General features: G+C 45.1%; 1 protein-coding gene across 1 annotated transcript; it reads left to right on the top strand.

The window, feature by feature from the left end:
• Positions 1 to 4,044: 4,044 nt before the first annotated feature.
• LOC126540524 (uncharacterized) lies at positions 4,045 to 19,223 on the top strand. The gene is made up of 2 exons (XM_050187338.2): positions 4,045 to 4,873; positions 11,978 to 19,223. The coding sequence occupies exons 1-2, from the start codon at positions 4,147 to 4,149 to the stop codon at positions 12,370 to 12,372; spliced, it is 1,122 nt and encodes a 373-aa protein (XP_050043295.1). The 5' UTR covers positions 4,045 to 4,146; the 3' UTR covers positions 12,373 to 19,223.
• Positions 19,224 to 20,219: the final 996 nt, after the last annotated feature.

Below are 20,219 nucleotides of genomic sequence, written 5' to 3' on the forward strand. Positions count from 1 at the left end.
GCTAACAGAGCTCTGTTTAATCATGCCAACGAACTAGGATCTATTGCTTAGGTAAGTAGATACCAGGGCCGTAATGGAACAAGGTATGTCCATCTGCGTGAGCTTTGTAAGGAGGAGCTTATGGTAAACTATATCAAATGATCGCTTTACTTAAGTCGAAATAAACAACGTGTAATTGGCGGAGCGCCATGATACAAAACCATGTCGTTCACCTACTAAAATGTTCTTAGCACTAACAAAAAGCAGCGAATGCGATACAGATGATAGATGTGGGCCTCTATGTATTTTCTGCACTTCTATAGCACCCGATTTATGTACGGGTACTACTCGTGCGACCTTCCAAGAGCTAGGAAACGCACTAAACTTTATTGAACCATTGAACATGCGTGTGAGAACAGGGACAAGTATGCTTGTCAGTAAGCAGTGCAGGAGGAATACCATCAGGGCCACAAGAAAGGGAAGGTCTGAGGGGCTTCATACAAGATCTTCATTGAAAGCAAGGTCTTCGTTGACTGATAATGCACACGAAGTAACAGACATAGAATGAAGGTTACTTGAGGTAGAAACATTTTTTACAGCAAACACAGGACGGTGATCCTGTGCAAAGGCATCAGCAGCTTTCGGAACAAGATCGCCTTTTTCATGCATTTTCATCAAGGCGTATTCTTACATGTTCAATGCTCTTTTTAGGATATTAAAGAGCAGGCATGGTTGCATAAATAATATTAATAACAATCAATAAATCAGTCAGTCAATCAAAGGTGTTTATTCATGTGCCCAGGAACACCCTCGAGGGTCTTGGTGCAGGCGCACTCGGCAAAACAATGCACAGGGAGAACAATTCAAGCTCACACACGCATACGCACATAGACGGGCGCGCATGCATAAAAAAAAGAATAATAATTTTAAGAGGGCATAAAATGTGTACACGAGGAGAATACAAAGCAAAATGAAGAAACAGAAGAAAGGATTACAGAATGACAGAACACACAGCATATATGAGAGTTTTTGTTCATTTATAGAAATACCTCTGCAACTACTTTCCGGAAAATATTAAAATAAGGCATGAAGATATCCAGGCACTCTGAATGGGCGCTATATGTCGCCTGCACTCAAGACAGAGGGTCATAAAGACCTGAAGGCTCAAAGGCGCGCTGTTTCCTTGTGCCTTTCTGCAAAATGTAAAAGCGCCCATTAGAAAGCAAGTGCGAGCAGCAGGTTTTCCAATGTACTAATTTGTGAAGAAAAAGAACATTCGATTTATTGCGTCTACAGGTGAGGGTGGGTAACGTGAGCGTATGTGTTAGCTCTATGGAGATGGAAGGTTTTTGACAGAATGGATGTTTAAATATAGATGTGAACTTTTTTGCACATTTTCGAGAAGTTCACAATTTGACCTACAAGTGCCGCCCCAAACGACGGAGGCGTACTCAAGAACTGGAAGGCATACGCTCTTACATAAAGTTACAAATGGCCCAGGTCGTTTTAGTTGTCTCGTCACCCGACATACTGTGCCGAGCGTTAGAGTGTACGCTGCCTCGTCTGTTGAGTGTGGGGTGAAAAACTGAGACATTCCAAGGTCCTTTGTTCACTGAGCTCTTGGCAGAAGAACATCCTTTTAACGCTGTAAATGAAGTCGCGCTGGTCTTCCGCGTGAAGCTTACAACTTTCGTTATTGATGCATTTATGACAAGCTTGTTTCCAGAGCACCATGACGCAAAATTCGCAATGTCCTTCTGAAGAGCGGCTCAATCTTTAACATATTTTACCGCTTTGAAAAGTTCCGCGTCATCAGCATGTACCAAAATTGAAGAAACTTGAATGACTGCCAAAACGTCGTTAATACACAGCGAGAAAAGAAGAGGGCCCAGGACAGACCCTTGAGGAACTCCACTTGTAACCACATCAAGTTCTGACGACCGACCATTTACGCTAACGTAACAGTACCGGTCGCGTAGGTAGGTTCTTATCAGCGCTGTGACAGAGTGGTGCAGATCAAGTTGTGACAACTTTTTAACTACTACTACTACTACTACTACTACTACTACTACTACTACTACTGCTAGTAGTAGTAGTAGTAGTAGTAGTAGTAGTAGTAGTAGACATTTTATGGCAATTAATGTGGTGTTCCAGCGCAGAAGAGGACTGGAGAAACAATAGGGACAGGAGGAAGAGAAATGGGTAGTCAAAGTAGACCTTTGTAAATTAATGAGTGTATTCTAACCCGTACCTTATAATTAATGCTGCGACAAACTACTTTCTTCGCTGTTCTGCCGGCCTATAAACATGCAACACTACCTTCAAACCCCTAAATTATGCATGTATTAAAGTTGAATGCCAAGCCGGCATGCCCACCCTAGTCAATTCCATTTCTGCTCGTTTATTCTGTTGTGGCAGTGAAGAACTTTTTCATAATGGACAAGCACTAACTTGTGATATTCTACACCGCGTTTCATGTCAGGTGTCAAATTTGAATTCATGAAACAGTCGACCAGCCCCTTGGAGTTTTGGAGCTTTTGCTTGCTTGCACAAGGTTCCGAAAGAGTTAATATATGTCCTTTCATTTTCTTTGTTCTTTTACCCCTTTATTGCAATTTTCCCCTCTTTTAGATTAATTATATTTATTTTATTGCCTCCATAGCGCGTTATTACTATTAGTACTACTACTACTACTACTACTATTACTACTACTGCTGCTGCTGCTTCTACTGCTACTGCTACTTCTACTAGTACTATAACTACTGACTACAGCTGCAGGTTTCTTTTTTTTAATTCCTTTACTTGTAATCCTCACAGGCTGGGTTGGAGGTGGGGGAAGGGGGAGGCACGCCGTTTGACATGATAATGCCTCTGATTCTACATAGTATTTGGTTGTCAAGAATGACCCATCGTCATGCATAAGTGCACGTGAAGCGAATACGGAATCACTTTCGCGAAACTGTAAGTGGAACGGTTCAAGTGTATAAACTGTAAAAACCGGAACCAGACTGGCTTTCTAGGTTAGAAGGGCTAATGTACATGCTGGAGTTTCGATTGTTGCTCAACTCAGCGTTGCTGGGTTGGTATGTTTTTTTTTTTTTTTAATGTGTTACTTTATGAATTAGGTAAAGAGAATAAAGAAAAATAAAGTGAAAGTAAAGGTAAGGCATTAGTCGCGGGTTCAATCCCCAATAGGACGAGTTCCTTCTTTTTTTTAGCTGTCGACCTTTTCTTTTTTGTGAGTAGCCCCGTGCTATCATCGGGTAGCTGGTATATTATTTTTCTTTTCAATGAGCTGCTTCTTGAAGCCGGCTCCTACAAAATCCGGGCAGGGATACAGCTCCAACGTCAACTACTCCAACACTGAAGCTATGCCGCATATAAGTTCTCACGCAGTGATTTCAAAGCGAAACAGAAAAAATGAACTGGCTTGTCGAAGGTTGACACCAGAGGACAGAGTTTATTGATGAAATAAAATACGCCGGTCAAAGCTCATTGCATGTCGCAATATTAGTTCGGTTATGTAAAGGCAATGAGGCGAAGACGAAACTGGCGATATCCTACTTGTAAGCTAAGTGAAATGCACGAAACAGCAAAATATACAGGAAAAACAAAAGCAACAAAAACAATAATTTCATCAGCAGTGTTACGATCATCAATAATATATGCGCAGGGATTGCAGGCTAAACCTTACAAAAACATTCTTGACGTTATCGCGCCTGTAATATAGTGTTTAAAAGCATGCCTATTAGTTTATTGCTTCTTTTAGTCAAAATAAGAAAAGCTAGACCTGAGCTGAGCCGCAAAATGTGGGGAACTCGATGCTGTGTGCCCGTCTCTGCTTGGTTTAACCGAAGCGTTATGGAGCAAAACCTTGGCTCCCTTCTTTGAAAACGGTTTTGAAAGATGCTGAAATATGAAAATAGTTTTGTTTATGGCTATTCTTAGTGCCAATTGACTACAAATGCTGTCAAATTCGGCGCCAGTCCGCCGCTAACAGCTGACCCGCCATGCCTCGGAACGAAACCGTCAGCCGAAGCGGCAGCGACATCGGCAGCCCATAAACAAAACATGGGTCGGAACGAGCGCTAAATGCGCATGAAAAGTCGGTTTTTAATGTATTGCGGGCGCGAGGGAGACCTCCAAAGCAAGCCCGCATTGTGAATCATGAACGCTTTGAACCTCTACCTAGAAACGTGCCGAAAAGTGTTCGGATCGGACCTCGAAGACCACAGTGCCTGGGCTGACATATATCGCCTGCTGTCTCTGCTTAGGCAGGCACTTGCGTGCAGTGTGTGTTCCAATCTCCTGGTCGTCCCGATGTCTTCGTCTTCGTCCAAGTGTCGGCACGCGGTGTGCAAGGGCTGCATAGGTCAGACAATGCGGCTAAGCGCACCCTGCGTCGACTGCAACAACAACACGTCCGGTTTCACCGAGAACCTGCAGCTTCGCATTGTGCTACAGTGCTACAAAAAGATCTGCCGCTACCTGAGTGCGCCCAGCTTTCAGAGGAAGTGGGGTAGTCTGAATGGTGGTACAAATATTACTTTCAGGGACCTTGTCGTCGAAGGGTCGCACCTGGCCGATAACTATCGGCACGCAGAGCCAACTTCGACTAGCTTACCGTCGACGTCGTCCGCAGTGCCTTCCTTGGCAGCTTCGTCATCATTTTCTCCATCGTTATCCTCATCGTGTGTAGCAGCAGCATCCACAACCGTACCTACTCAATCATCGCGTGTTGTGAATCGGACTTCGGCCGTAGCCGCTGCCGCGGTGACGAAAAGTGTGAATGGTGACAGGACGCGTCGCGCTGTGCTGCTCAATGGAGATGCATTGGCACTAGCGCACGACCGTGCCACTTCTGCGCCCTACAAGCTCATAAAGGTGCCCGCAGGTAGGTACTGTGGTTTGAAAAACAGCACGTTTATTCTCTTTGGTTGCCTGAAAATGCCTGGTTGGAGGGGGCTGTGCCGTTGGTGCCCCTGTGTACTTTCGGGGCGCATACCGCGGTTTAGCGATTGTCACCGCGCACTCTTTTGCTGGTAGGATGCTTGCTAATATTTCGAGAACGGCTTCGCACGTACATTAAGTGACAGTGCAGCCGTCACACTGAACTGTTGCCGAGCCGTTAATTTGTGACAATGCGTTCAGACACTCGTATATGTGTAACGGTTTTCCCCGTTCTGACTGACATACCAAACACTGCCACGATCCCGCATTCTTTCGCGAGTGCTTGGTGAAAACTCTGCGTGCAAACGAGAATCTGTGATTCGCCGAACGGTTTGTGCCGCTTTTGGACGCGCTCGCTATTTGGTGAAATTGAGGGACGAATAGTTTGAATAGTACAGCTACCCCTGTTTCCAGGGCTGGCTGGTTTGAGCGCCGAAGCTTTCGCGACCTTTCACGCGGCGGCGCGCGTTACCGCCCCTCACTCGTACGTTTGGTGGAGTTGACACCAGATGGCGACACTGTCTCTTGCGGCGGCCAGTTTGAACTTTGTTAATCTGTGTAGCGGCGTCGAGGTGAAATTAGGGGCCTATATTTATACCGCCCATCGGATCTTTAGGTTCGAAGCATCGAACGAATGGTTGCGATAATAAAGATGTGCGAATGTTTAAACCGGCCAAGGCCAACGCCAAGGCTTCACTGCTGTTTCCTTTTTGCTTTATCACTGCATATGTAAAAACGATGTTATCTTTCCGTCCAAAGCTAGAAATTACGATCATTTACAAAAAGAAAAAGAGTTCGAACTGGATGCATGCAGGCACACTTTGTAGCTTTAGTCAACGTATCGTTATGTTGCGGAGTACGAGCTGACGGTTTGGATTGCCGACCCACCACGACGATCAACTGCCTTCTTGTACCATAGAGCTCCAGCTATGTTCGGTTTCCTCTCTCTCTCTCACTTCTTTTCCTTTTTTTTTAAGCGCACGCGTTGGTTTGTGAGTGATCATAGCCTGGATTTTTTGATGGTTTGCATTTTACATTGTTCCTTAAGTATGGCAGAGCCGGCCCCGCGGCGTGCTCCCGCCGAGGCGCGGTGTAACGAAGAGTGGGCAGGCGATGCTGCGAACGTACGAGATTTAAAGCCAAACGAAATCGGTGCGGAGATGCGGTCGCCGTGCTTTTCAATGGGTATCAAGATCCCATCAAAAAGTACGCTGTGTACGTTAAATTTCAGCCGCCAAACGAGCAGAAGGCGTCGAGGCTAGCCGCCTCTGTTCAGTGGTTTTGTTTGCGCTTGTTCGAAGCAGCCGAAAGATTGTCCGAAGTGCAGAAAGTTCTGACGGTTTTGGGGAACGTACTGGCCACGAAAATTCCGTGTCCCGCTTCTTTTTCTTATTTTCCTTTGTTTTTAGGGAACTGTACACCCCATAATTACCGTACGAAACCTCAAGGCCTCGAGAGCAGCACAAATTATTAATTACAGCACCTTTTCGTGCGATCCGTTCATAACGCGCTTCGTGTGCAGGCCCGTTTAGACAGCGCAGGCTTTTGCGTCGTTCACAGTCCTGCTAATTGCGTCCTTTTAATTTTCTTAATGAGATTTTGGTGGCATTGTATGCAACATTACATATAGGGAAGTCCTCCACTGGCACGTGAACGAATTTCTAGAAGAGACGTTTTGTGCACCAGCTCGCGAATTCGATATCGAACTTCAGATTTCCATGAAGTGGGCGGGGAAAAGAAATGAAGGCTAGTTGGACTGTATTGGTGAATTACGCTTTCGCAACTTAGCAAAGCGCCACTTAGCGAGAGGTGGCTCGCGTATAACCCGTTCGAGCACATGTTAAGGAATTTTCACAAAGGGTGTAATTCGGGCTGCAAGTCCCAGCGGCGCCGCTCCCTTGAGTTTTCGATCAGCCGCCCCCTTTCCACTCTACGTAGCGTTGCTGAGTGACGCCACTCGGGCGAGCGATCTGATTGGCTCCCCCTCGTAACGTCATCGGGGATGCTAGAAACGTGTCGCTTCATTGAGCTTATTCTTTTTATAGCAAACACACGCATAGTGATTTGCATACCCGTAAAATTAAGCACGCAGATACAATAAATGTAAACGTCTCTTTAGGTCAATGGCCCACTTGCGCCTGACAATGCGAGCCGTCTGCTGCAGCTGTGGCAACGGCATGAGACGCGGATGAGGTTTTCATTGAAAACAGCTGCAGCGGCATTTTTGGCAGCAGAAACGTCAATAGTCCCAGCGCTGTATTACGCTTGTCTCGTACTACACAGCTGTGCACAGGGAGTACACTGCAGCGACTGCATGCTGCAGGATATCGTGAGCGCTGCATGTCCTTGATTCAACACAGCGATCGCCACCCGCAGTGTTGAAAAGGAAGGCGCTTTTAGCGCTAACCGCAGGTTTTGCATTTGCCAGACAGCCTAGATTTGTGTGTAATTTGCCTAGAATAGTAGCACAGAAATATCCCAGCAAGCCGAGATCCGCGTTGCCACGGCAATTGAACGTGCCTTACAACGTGTCAAAATACCCGCCAGAAAGCCGCCATCTGACTTTGACATATGCAGTTGAAACTAGATTTAACGAAGGGATGACCGCGCTCAAGCTATCTAGTTGAATCGGGAAGTTTGTAAAATCGAGAAATGAATTTTCGTTTTCTTTTTTTTCAGATCTAAAATTGTAACGTAACGATACGCGAAAGCTACCGTGGCATTGTATTTGCCGCTAATCCAGCCATCTGTCGCATAAACCACGCTCTAACCTAAGCAACCACCGCCACCCCTACCGAGGCGGTGTTGAGTCCGCTGTTGCGCGCATCGGTGCGGCGTGCGGCCTCGTCGAAGTAAAGCCAGGGCTGTGACCATGGCGCCTAGATGATTTAACGCGATAGCTTTAGAGCGCATGCCCGACGAAAAATCCGTCTGTGTCAAAATTACAAAGAAATCACCGTTTTTGTTTCCTCATTTATCTCAGGAAAAACTTCCCTATATCGAATTGGGACAAGTTAGTTTCGTTAATTCGGGTTGACGACAACGTTGAACCCTGTGGGTACCTGCCGGGAAATGGAAGTGTCTTCTCTTCGTTAGATTGGGAATGTCGTAAAATTGGGTTTCGTTAGATCGACTTTTAACTGTACAAAGTGACCCAACTATCATGCACCCGAGATTTAAAAATATGCAAATGCCACGTAGCTAGACAGAACCAAGGTAATGTTTGCCGTCGCTTGGAGATACTCAAAATGTTTTTCCGCTTCGGTTAAATACATAATTAGTGTTAATTTAATCAATCATTTTGTCAAATATTATAATTGGGTAAAAAAGTGTCAATAAGAAAATTGCAGAGCAACATGAACAACTCCCCGATACAGCGTTCTGTTGCACAATGCGTGCTAAATAAAAGGTTTTTCCGAGCGTGAAAGAAGCCCGCGAATGCACGAAAAGTGCCTCGAGCGGCCAGTCGTGCAGCAGTTGCTACGAGGGTCCAGAAATTTTTATTCGTAAGTTTTACGGCACCTCGCACCCAACGTGCCTTCCATTTCCTCTAAACTCGAATAATGGTAGTTTTTTCGGGGCACCGTGAAACATGCCTGTTAGGTTCCCAAGTGCTTCTATAGTTACACTAAACAGTTTAGGTTTTCTTTTTTTAGAAAAAGCGAGAGGCTGGTGGCGTGGCCGCTCCGAGGTGTCCTCCCCAGTTTGCTGTGACGCCTTCGAAAGACTACATTCCATTCCAAGGAAACCAGAGGCTCAACCTAGAAATTTCCGGGACATTTTTTTTCCCCGCGCCAAAGTAGCTTGTATACAAAGAAAAAGAACTAAAATTCGTGGCTTCACGCTGTGACGTTAGGGCGCGACTAAGTTAGAGATCGAAGCTTGGAGTTCATTTTAATGCGAATAGCATTCCTTGCGAACTTCGCCATGTTTGTCGAACGTTTGTCCGTCCGTATCCAATCCCTTTCGTTTCAGCTTGGGTCACTGGGCGGTCCGTGGTCTAATGGGGTAAAGCTTCGGGCTGCTGTGCTGAGAACGTGGGCGGCTGGGTATGTGCTGCTTTTTGTAGGACAAGAAAAAATCGTTTAAAATTTACCCGGTGCTGGGCGGAACCGAACCCGCTTCACATACTGTATTCAGGCAATGTAACTTGAATACATGTTTAGAAGATACGCGCCACGCGCTTACTGCCCGGTGGCGCCGCTAGGTGCCGCAGCGTGTCCAGAGGGAAGCGCGAGAGAGGAGCTCGGTTGCAGGACGGTGCCTCGTAAGTGACGCGCTTATTGCGGCGGTGTAATATGCGGTGTGTCGCTGCAGTGGTTCAATACTAATCGCATTGACGTCGACAGTCATCCTGAGGTGGTTCCTGCCGGTATTTTTTAATGCGAAAGCTTTGTGTGTCCCATGGTCGCAGAAAAGCCGGCGTCGTCCGCGAGGAGTGCACGGTACCAAAAATCAGTGCGACGTCATCAGCGTCCTGTGTGACGTGAGTAGTAATACGGAAGATGGTAAATGGTATAACAGCGTTTAATAGTAATTACGGGTAATCAAAGTTAGAACAAGTTGGAGTAAGGTGACTTAAGGCGGACTAAAATGAATTAAAGTGGATTGAGGAGGATTAAAGGGGATTAAGATAGATTAAGGTTGGTACAAATTAGAGTGAGTAACAACTTTATATTAATCGAAGGGGTGAGCGGTATGGAAGGCTAAGCTACGTAGGCTGCCAGGATCACCGGCCGTCCGGCGCATGACGTCGGTCCAGAGTGCGCGCCCATTGGTGGATGCCCGTGTGCATCCGCCTCGGAGGAGTAAACGCCCCCTTTTTTTCTAAAGTTGTATCCGACTATACTTAAGAGGAGAAAAAACGATATCACGCAAGAAACAAATTATGGTAATTCAAAGAGAGTCTCATTATTGTTCGAAGCGAGATCAGGATACCTTAGAACACGCACTTATAAAGCGAGATACAACAAAGAAGAAGCATGTGCTTGCTACGGTTAAGCTAGAGAAATGAAGGAGCACGTTTTGTTAGAATGGGAAAATATCTACTCAGCGATTGTTTTAGGCACCTCTGGTCTCGTTGAAGCCCTTGGTTTCATCGAGCATGGGCAAAGTAAACATGTCCGCAATAGAGATTAGTAAGAGGCGATTGGAAGATCGGTGGAAGAAAATAGGCAAACGACAAACAACGGAGGCGTAAAAAACAAAGTTCCCAATAAGCGTTCAGAAAGCGTGGTGATGGGAATTCTTCGCGTTTTTTTTTATTTTCTTTTTTTAACGTATGTAGGACATTGGGCAATATGATGACAAAAGTTCGGTGGCGCAAGCCACCGCCCCGTTCCAGAGGGGACGCTCATAGCATCCCTCCATCTATTTCAGGAGGTTTCTCTCGTTAGGCTTGGACGCGTTCGAAACGAGAAGCAATCACGAAAACTCAAGGTTATCTATAATACAATATCGTCGAAGCAGCCTGAGACTAAGGGGAAGCCGTTTGCACAGTCATTTGCTACGAACGAAATTAATTCCACAAAAACAACGCCAAGTGCAGTTCGAAGCGGGCAGCCGGTACCGCCGCCATGTTTTATACAAACTACGCAAACCACTCAATGATTATAACGTGCATTTCGATCCTGCTATTCCGCTAAGCCTGCTATTGCGCTACACACCCTAAACTAAAGCTGTCTAATGTTTACGCACTTTAAGAAATAGCGTTGTCCAACATTTCGACACCATGGCTCCCGCTTTAGCGTGAATGCTCGTCATGGCTACGCTCTCGTTGATCGCCAGTGACTATCGAAATGAGCTTTCGCTTCCTCTAAATTCACCTGAAACTGTAGTTACGAGTGCATAGCGCGGCCGATTTCTGAGATTGTTTGGCTATTCCGGCGTTCGTGTGCCTAAACGAGATGCGTCCGCATGGCAGCAACAGTATGGTTGCTAAATGTATTGCCTTGGCTTGAATGCGTTGGGCACAAGGTGCCAGATGGCGCTGTGTGTTCTATCGTGCTTCTTACGTTTGCATTCCCGCACGTTAAACCAAAAGTCTTGGAAGAGACGCTCACCGTAACGTCCCGGAAAGGTACTTGGGTTTAACGTACGTAAGGCTACAAACGCTATTCTAAAACTTTTTAATCGTCTTCAACGAACTTGGCTGCAGTAGCGTTCATGTCTGCAGACAGAGGGTTGCGAGGCCTCCTGTCAAAATCTGTCGCCTACGCTTAATTATGATAGAGAGTTTTAGATTAAGGGGACGCAAGCGTTGGGGCGCGCTACTGCGCATGCGCAGTACCGTGGCCCCAAGTGCTGGCGGGCCCCACAATTGCCTGCCCTTAACCTAAAACCTTCTAGTAAGCGTCCCACGCATGCGGTTCGTAGCGCACCTAGAACTTTCACGTCTGCGTGCGTATAGCTCCGCGTTTATAGCTATCTGACAGCTCTCTGCTTTCCTACCGCCGTTCCGCGGAGGAGCGGTGCTTGTGCAGACGATCTTATCGCATCACGTATCACGCAAAGCTAAAACTTGCATCAGTCAACCAGGTGATTTGAACAATGGAGAATATGTGTGTCCGTTTATGCGTTCTTTATTATAGTTGATGGTGGGAGCCTTAATTGGTCAGCGGTCGAATCAGCATGCAAGAGAAGACGTTTTGTATTGGAAAAAAAAAAGCAGGGAAGAGATGGAGCTGGGGTCGTCACAGGCTTAGGCCCATGCTTTAGGATGTTTTTTAGATGTTTTAAAGAATAGAAATAATGTAAGTGGAATTAGACAATGCTAGACTGAAATAGATAGCAAAACCTGAGTACCTCGAACAGGCTAAGTGGCTATTTGTCGCCGCCCTGTTTCACAAGGGATCTACCTCATTACAAATCGATCGTTATCAGTAGCTACTATTTAAGGGCTTACTTAAGAAACTTGCGTGAATTACCAGCCTTGTAGCTTTGTCAAGATTGCTTCAACAGCAAATACTGATCTAAAACAAATTTAGAACATGTTCGGTTTCGTTGCAATTGGCCCTTAACGTATGTTGTCGCACTCGTTCTTTTACAGTACTGGAGATCACCCGATCCGGTTCAGATTCGACGTCGGCGTCGGAGTGCGGCAGCCCTTCGGCGGCGGTGCCCCCGACGCCAACCGCTGTGCTGCATTACCAGCGGCCAGCGACGACGTCGGCACGCCGGGGCTGTCGGTGTGGCGCGGCGAGCCTGAATCCGGGCAAGCTGACGTGCTGCGGCCAACGGTGCCCTTGCTACGTGGCCGGCGCTAGCTGCAAGACGTGTCGCTGCAAAGGATGCCGCAACCCGGTCGACAAGATCACCCAGCTCTGGGGCGAGGCTCTGCAAGTGGGCGGCGGTCACGATGCCGTCAAGGCGGTAATCGACGGCGGCAAGCCGTCCTCCGAGCCACGGACACATGTGGTGCACATCGTGCAGGTGGACGAGTGACGCAACGCCGGTGTGTGCATGGGCCATCTGTGTATGATAGTGTTTCTGTTTCATCACATCCTTCATTGAAGCCATCAGCGTTGTGGGTCTATATCTGTGTGAGGACAGTGTGACGAAGGCCCTTCCTGGAGAAGGTGTACGTGCCGTGGTATTCATTAGTGGTGGACCCAGTGGACTCTAGCATGGCAGCGACCTACTGGCTGAACACCGCAGGCGGTTTTCTCCGTTGGCCGCTTTGTAAATGTCGTCAAGTCTTGCAGGTCTCGAGAGCGTTCTTTAGGACGTCGGTCAACAGTCTTGATTTCAAGCTTTGGGCTGGCAGGCATTTAAGGGCTGTCACATGCTTGAAGGTAGTTTTGACACACTGACATAGAGGTTAAGGAATAAGGCACCATGATTGCCGGCTGCAAATGTAGAAAGTGCAGTGTGACATTTCTTATTGCCTTTGCAGGCACCCATACATGAAATTTGCTGTTGTGAGACACACACAACACAGTGCACTAAAAGTCATTTAATGTGTAGCAGTGCCAAGATCCCTTCGTAGCAAAAAGCCATTCCTTGAAGTTATAGGTTTCCCGAAGGCCTTGCTACATCTTTTGATTTTCTGTGCAGATATATCTTCTAGATCACTCACAGTTTATGACAATTTCAGACTCGTAACACTAATATGCAGGCAGTAACTATAACCACATTTTGTTACACACAGTAACTACTTTCACATATTAATTTAAGTCTTTGTAACTAAAAATTGAAAGGAAGTAAAAGGAATGCCTGGTAGCTAAAGCTTGTATTTTTTGTAGAATAGTGTGCAGCATGGTAGTCTGTATGTTGTGGTGCCTCATCTTTCACACTTATGTCATGTGCCTTGCATTATGGTTTCACTAAGCCTGGTACTCCTGACGGCCTCCTTGTGCTGACTCAGGTTTCATAACTATGCTTGTTGCAGTAAGCTGCTAGTCTGCAGTCAAATTACAGCCCAGATGCCTGCTTATCAAAGCAATAATTCCATTTTTCAGGCCACTTCGCAAAACGGAATATTTTGTGCCAAAGTGAGTGTAAAGTTGAGAGACTGCTCTTGGTTTGTATACTCTAGGCTGTTAATAAGTGTGTGTCAGTATACTGTGTTGCAAAGTTTTGTAAAGGCCCAGGAAAAAAGCATGCCTAGCAAAAAAAAGATCAAGTATGGGCTTGAGCCAACATGTAGACACTGTCAGTGTTGTGCTTAGATCATGAACTGTGTGGCAGCAGGTTTTAAACTGAACCCACAAATGAGAAGTACAGCTTGATGTTCTTGTGTTACTTTGTACAGCTCCTTGTTTTCTCCTGGTGCCTGTTCTATTGTGTTCAGATGTTGCCTTACTTGAGGTGCAAGATGGGCCGAAAGTTTGATAATCATTTAACATCCATAAAACATGTTTATATGGAGTTCTAAAGAACAGACTGGTAGGTTAGCTGGTACTGCATAACCTGAGGTCAAGTGCAGAAGAGTGCGCAGGACGACGGAAGGAGATGAAGACACAGCACTGTGTCTTCGACCCCGTTTGGGGACCCGCGTACCCTTTTGCACTCTACCTAAAGTTATTTTTATATGCTTTAGTCTGTCACATTTTGTGGAGGGCAGTACTTTGAAGCAAGCAGTGCTGACTATTGATCACTGCCTTAGACCATGAGATCAAGAATCACTTGCTGGACATCATATGAATTTTATCATTGCACTGTAAACACACTACCAAATAAGCATTAATGCTTATGTTTACTATCTGCATGCTTTTAATATCTCAATCAAGTGGGCATTCATCATATTGCTCAAAGTTTTGTACTGCCAAGAGAAGATATACCACTATGTCGAATGATGGGCCAGCCCTGACACATCTTACTGTTTGAACAAGTTTGTTGAGTTCTGAATAATTCTGTAAGATGTTCGTTGTAGCACTGAGTTGGAAGACATTTCCTCAACATGTCATATAGGGTTGACGTACTAAATTAATCTAGTAAACATCACTACATTTCCTTTTAAGAACCTTGGTTGTACCACTGTTAAAATTTATGTTTACACTTGTGTTCTATGCATGCAATATGTAATTTTCCTTTGCTATTAATTTTCTATTGGCAAATATACATTGACTGAAACTCTGGCATTGTTGCATCGTCATTAGGATAGCGCTGTCAGAAGGAGGTTGTTTTCTTTTTGCTTTATTTTACCTTGTTTTTGCACAGGATGTTATTAAAAAAATAAGCAAGAAAGGCAAAGTAATTTATATATTTAATGGTTGCTTTATTAGCTGAGGCATCAATTGTAACAAACAATACAAAAGAAAATGTAATTCTTGTGCGTTTTTAGTGTCGCTTCCGTCTCTTTTCAGTGCATTTTACCGAGGTTCCTATTTGATGAACAATAACACAAATGTCCTTATATAAGAGTACTATGGCCCTTGTTGAGAAGTTATACCAAGACCTTACTTTCATTTTGCATGATCAGCTCTTTAAGTATAGCTTTCTATTTAGAATGTGTAAGAAAGTTAGGCACCAGAAGTTATTACACAATTATGATGTATGTGCCAGCATTTCAAAATTCCTGTATTGCATTAGCTGAAGGCATCCATACTCTATGGTGGATCTGATAGATAATTGACATTGCTTCAATTTTTATGCAAGTCATCCTGGCTGTTATTTCAACAAGGTGGCAGTGCTTTGCTTTGCAATGCCTCAAATCATGTGTGTAGTTATTCCAAATGATGCCTATTGCCTTACCAAGAACAAAGATTTCCTTTTAATAGGAATGTTCAAGTTTAACAGATAATTTTTGTTTGTTACTTTCTGTATTGCACTTTCTTGGTGGACATAACATATATTTTCATTGTGCACTGAGACATATCAGAAAATGCTGTGGCGACTTAATTAAAGACACCCAGCAACTTACACAAATGGATGTGCTAATAGAAGGAAAAGCTAATGAATTGAGCATGGATTATCTGCAAATGCAGGGGCACTGGCAGTGTAAGAGCTAAAAGGTAATCCATACTATAGAAGTCTCATTCACACTAGGATAACTTAATGATCTTTCACAGAAATGGAGCATGTAGCGAGTTTCAGCTGCATGGTGTGAAAGTTGTACTCATTAAGGAAATGCTGAATTTCATTACTCAGAGTGGTTGCTCATACCCTCTGCAGATGCTGCTATTCTTAGCCAACATCCCCAGGTCAAAGCACCATTTCTGGTATCACTTTTGCCCCATCTTGCACCTGCATTGCAACCTGCGTGCATTGTGATGTATCAACAATAACTTGTTTAGGAGAGAAGGTTTGAGTGAATTAGCCGCTGGCTGCACAAACAAACACAGGTACGAAATGAAATGTGCCGAGTGAGATGCAAGTTATGCAGACTTCAAATCTTGATTTTCTTCGTGTGAGCCGCTTGCTCGGAAGTTTACAGCTCTTTGTACAGTTATTGCTCCCTCGCATGTGTAAATATCTTGTAAATATATACATATTTCATATATGCAAACTTTGCCTGTAACTACGGTGAATATACCTGCGACATATTTTTACAGAGATAAATAAGAGTAAAGTTCAATAAAGGTCGCACACTATGGGCCAAAATAATGCCTCTGATTGTGGCAGGCTGTCTTCATTTTTTTTTTTTTTTGTCACGAGAGAGTTTTCAGTTTTTGGTTTATTTCTCAATGAACTGCTGGATTCTTGTGAGCAGCCTGTGGTGGAATGCAAAATGGTTCTGCTTCTTGGATACCGACTGCCTTTTGTATTTGTACAGTATTGAGATCTCTTCTGATTTCTGTTCCTTCTTAGAAACTGCTTTTTATTTCTCTCTGCCATTTTCTAAGCGACGCCATGGTTATTCATTTCTGACCGTTGCTGTTATTATATGTTCAATAATGTAGCTCTGCTACCTTCACAAATAGAAAATATGTGTGTCCTGGCTGTTTGGTTTTGTGCGCATTGCTTTTCTCAAAAGATAAGCTCAAACAGCAGATTTAGTTTAAGTAGTGCAGAGCAGCTAGGTGTGCTAGTATTCACATGTACAGCTGATTAATTTTTCTCTAACAATTGAATACAAACAGTCACACCTGTTGAAACATTTCATCGGTGATCTTCTGGTTTCGTAGTTTATCTGCAGTAGTCTTGCTGAAATAGTGCAGGATATATAAGGAATCATTATTGATTCCTTAGGAATAGTGCAGAAGCTCAGTGGAATTAATAGTCTGCACATGGAAGCATTTCAGTAGAGGTGTGCCCGCCTGTGGCCCTCATAGGCTTTTGAATATTGAAGACATGCTTGACACACAATGCTTTTCAAAAGTACATCGGGTACTGTGGGCATAACAGTACTTCCCCAAAGCTCCATAGGTTTAGAGAGTTCTGAACTCAGGATACCTATTGATCTTCCGGTAGCTCATGGCCTATGACTAGTGCATTCTTGACTGACCAACCATTTAGTACATACTCGTGAGCCTAACTGCGAGGATGCACGGTATGTGCAGCCATGCTAAAAAAAAATGCCATATCGCAAGGAAAGGTTTCGTGTTTCTAGCTCGTGTCTGTCTTGTGGCCAGCATGAAGTGCTTTCTAGAAAAAGGGCCCTACGGTGACGATCCCAACTTTGACCGGCTAGTGCGGGGGTTGCGAAGCGAGCATTTGCCATGCCGCACTTTCAGAATCACTCACAGCGTCAACCTATGCTTGTAGCACCTGGAATCGCTGCACAAAACAATTCTTGAGCCCTGAATGCATGTCGACTACGAAACGGGCGACACACCGATGCAATGGCCAGTTGAATCTGGGAGCACCGAGAGCCACCGCCAAAGCATGCGGCGTCTTTCCAGCCGAACCAATTAACTAATGCACGGCGTTGTGGTCAAACTGCGGGCGAGCGTCTTACACACTCCTTTGGTATTTCAAGAACGTTAAACGTAATCGCGCAACGCTGTGAGAAGGCTGTTGGTATCAAAAGCACGCGCAGAGCTTCCCAATGTCGCGGAACCGACCGAGTGACCTTTATTGCGGCGTAATCGTTGGATTCCGAACAGGGATAGAATACGATCGCAACGGCAGACAATGAATAACCGCAGCGTTCGCCTCGTGTGGTTTGATTTCTGTGTCTTGTTCATATGCGGTACGGTGTTCACTATGATATGGTAGTGGTCCTGGGTTATGTGCACGAACTTTCTCGTAGGGCGCACTGTCGCACCTACCCTTTTTCTGTGCTCGATCGCCAGACCGCGCGAAAAGCGCGACTCAATGTGGTCTCGGCGTACTTAAATGTAGGTGTGTGCATTGCCGACTCCTGAAAAGTGAGAGCTCTTTCTAGTTTGGATTCGGGCTCACGCATCGAGAAAATGCCCGCGCCTCTGACTAAATTGTTTTTTTTTTCTTTTTTTGTATTTGTTGGTTTTTCTCGCAGCTTTTTGTTTGTTCGATAGTGCTGTTATTTGTTGAATGCGCTAGCCGTGTAGTCTAAGTAACGTGCAGATCGAGTACGTATTTTAAAAGTAATTCTCGACAGCGTAGTCGCGATTCATTGCAAATCAACTTGGGCACAAGTGTGTGAAAACTGCACTGTGACTATTATCTTGGGAATGAATGGGAAAATCTTGTTTTCTCGACACGTATACGCTCAGGTAAAGCCGAGGGGGCGTTGCGAGGATCACTGGATCATATAAATTTTATTCTGATTTTTACTTCATTTGATAGTGTACAAATTCTCGCGTACAAACGATGCAGATCTGTTCCGTGGTGATGTTGTTTCGAAAAAAGCGAAGATATGACGAAATCGGCGTTCTCTTACTGCTGCACTTGCCGTGAAATCATTCGTCAGAGACTGGAGGCGCAAGAAAAATGAATGTAGCGATTAACCCGTAGTCGATTTGTGACGCTCGCGTAGTGAAACGTGCCCGTTTTGTTGGATCATGGTAAAAGATTCTCGATTTACAACGCTTTTCTTTCGTTGTCCCTGTTACTCTTAACTAGTTCGCATCGAACAAATATTCATTCGCCTACTTGTTAATTATTGTTTGTCACCCGCCGTGGTTGCTCAGTGGCTATGGTGTTGGGCTGCCGAGCACGAGCTCGCGGGATCGAATCCCGGCCACGGCGGCCGCATTTCGATGGGGGCGAAATGCCAAAACACCCGTGTGCTTAGATTTAGGTGCAAGTTAAAGAACCCCAGGTGGTCGAAATTTCTGGAGTCCTCCACTAAGGCGTGCCTCATAATCAGAAAGTGGTTTTGGCACGTAAAACCACATAATTTAATTTTTTGTTCATTATTGTTTGTTAAGACAAGGGAACACACGACTAGACAAGGTTTGTTAATTTGCTGTGTGTGCAACTTTTTTCTTAAATCCCCCATCAATCGTACGTTTATGGAAATAAAGGCAATTCAAAATTCACTTCATTCAAAAGATGAACGGCCATTTTGGCCGTGAAATAAACGCAATCCGTTGCAGAGCGCGGTCATTTCTCGAGGTTGTTGCCCGACCGATAGTGAAACTTCCACAATTTTTTTCTCTTCGTAGTGAGCTCTTCCTTTCTGGGCAGACTGGCATGAGATTTTCATCTTTTTCACGATTCTTGTGTTTTTTTTCGGCAATCATTACAATCTCTTTCGGGGACCTGTTAGTTTTATCATGTGGCGTTTTGTTCTTGTGGCGGAGAGAATGCTTCATCTGATATTTAAATGACTCGCGATTGTAGGAGTGTTTCTTTTTCTTTTTTTTTCTTTTTTGATCGATGCCAAACCAACTTTCAAGTTGGAGTGCAACTACGCACAGGTTCTCAGTGACGACCTGAACATAAATTTCTGTTAAAAACAGAGAATAAAATTTTAATGAATTGAGTGTCTGTGTTTTAATTGCATTTATATTAGTTACCTGTTCGCATTTTCATCGGAGCTTCCTCGTTCGTTTTCTTGGGGGAGTGCTGACACATACTTTCGAAGTTGTATACAAACACTACCACGCAATTCCCGCGCGCAAAGAAATAACATTTCGCAAGTACGAGGTTGTGGGACACTTGTGAGATGTGTTAGTTTTGTACCGAAGTTGTCTCGAAGTGCCTAACAGGGTGCCATACACATTACCGTGACGTTATTCCAGAGAGCAATATCAGTGGAGGAAGGAAATAAACTGTAGGAGAGAGCACTACGTCACGCAGCCAGCCTTGGTAGGGTGGCTAGTTCTAGCCTAGCCATGGAAAGAGAGCACACCGCGAAGCCATTCTCTCTTTCTCCCTCGCGGTATCGCGCCAGCACGTGACTTCCCAGAGAGAGCGTATTGGTCGAGGTTTGATTCCCGGTAGTTTTAAATCGATGCGCACTTTTTCGGCTGCGCCATGGAGGAAGGCAAAAGGATAGGCCTTGACATCGCCCTTTGTGAAGCTCAGTGACGCCGGAAGTTGTTACTCTGCCATCTTATCGGAGCAGATTCTTCTCTCTTTACATTTCTTGCCTTCAGCGCACAACCACACCGGGCTGCACGGACGTGAGCGCCGTAGTGGTCCGACCAACGGATCGAATCGCGGTGTATACCACCGCGATACCGTTGCCTAAGTCCATTTCGTCCCAGTATTGTGCTCTAGCGTTGAAAGGAGTTCATGCACTCCGCAAGTTAGAGTGTGAGGCCGGTCGCCCGCTGCTTCTGCAGTTGCAGCACCGGCGGCAGCAACAACAACGTCGAGGCCAAACTCAACAGCCTCGAGGATATGATCAAGTCGATGAAGGAAGCCATCGAAGCCTTCCAAACGGAGAACGTCCACAGACTCAACAATCTCGAGAGGAGCGTGCAACCAGTACTAAGCCACACAACGTTCGCTCCTCTACATCAGCAAGTCAACCA

This window comes from Dermacentor andersoni, chromosome 2 (assembly GCF_023375885.2).
Source record: "Dermacentor andersoni chromosome 2, qqDerAnde1_hic_scaffold, whole genome shotgun sequence".
Lineage (NCBI taxonomy): Eukaryota > Metazoa > Arthropoda > Arachnida > Ixodida > Ixodidae > Dermacentor > Dermacentor andersoni.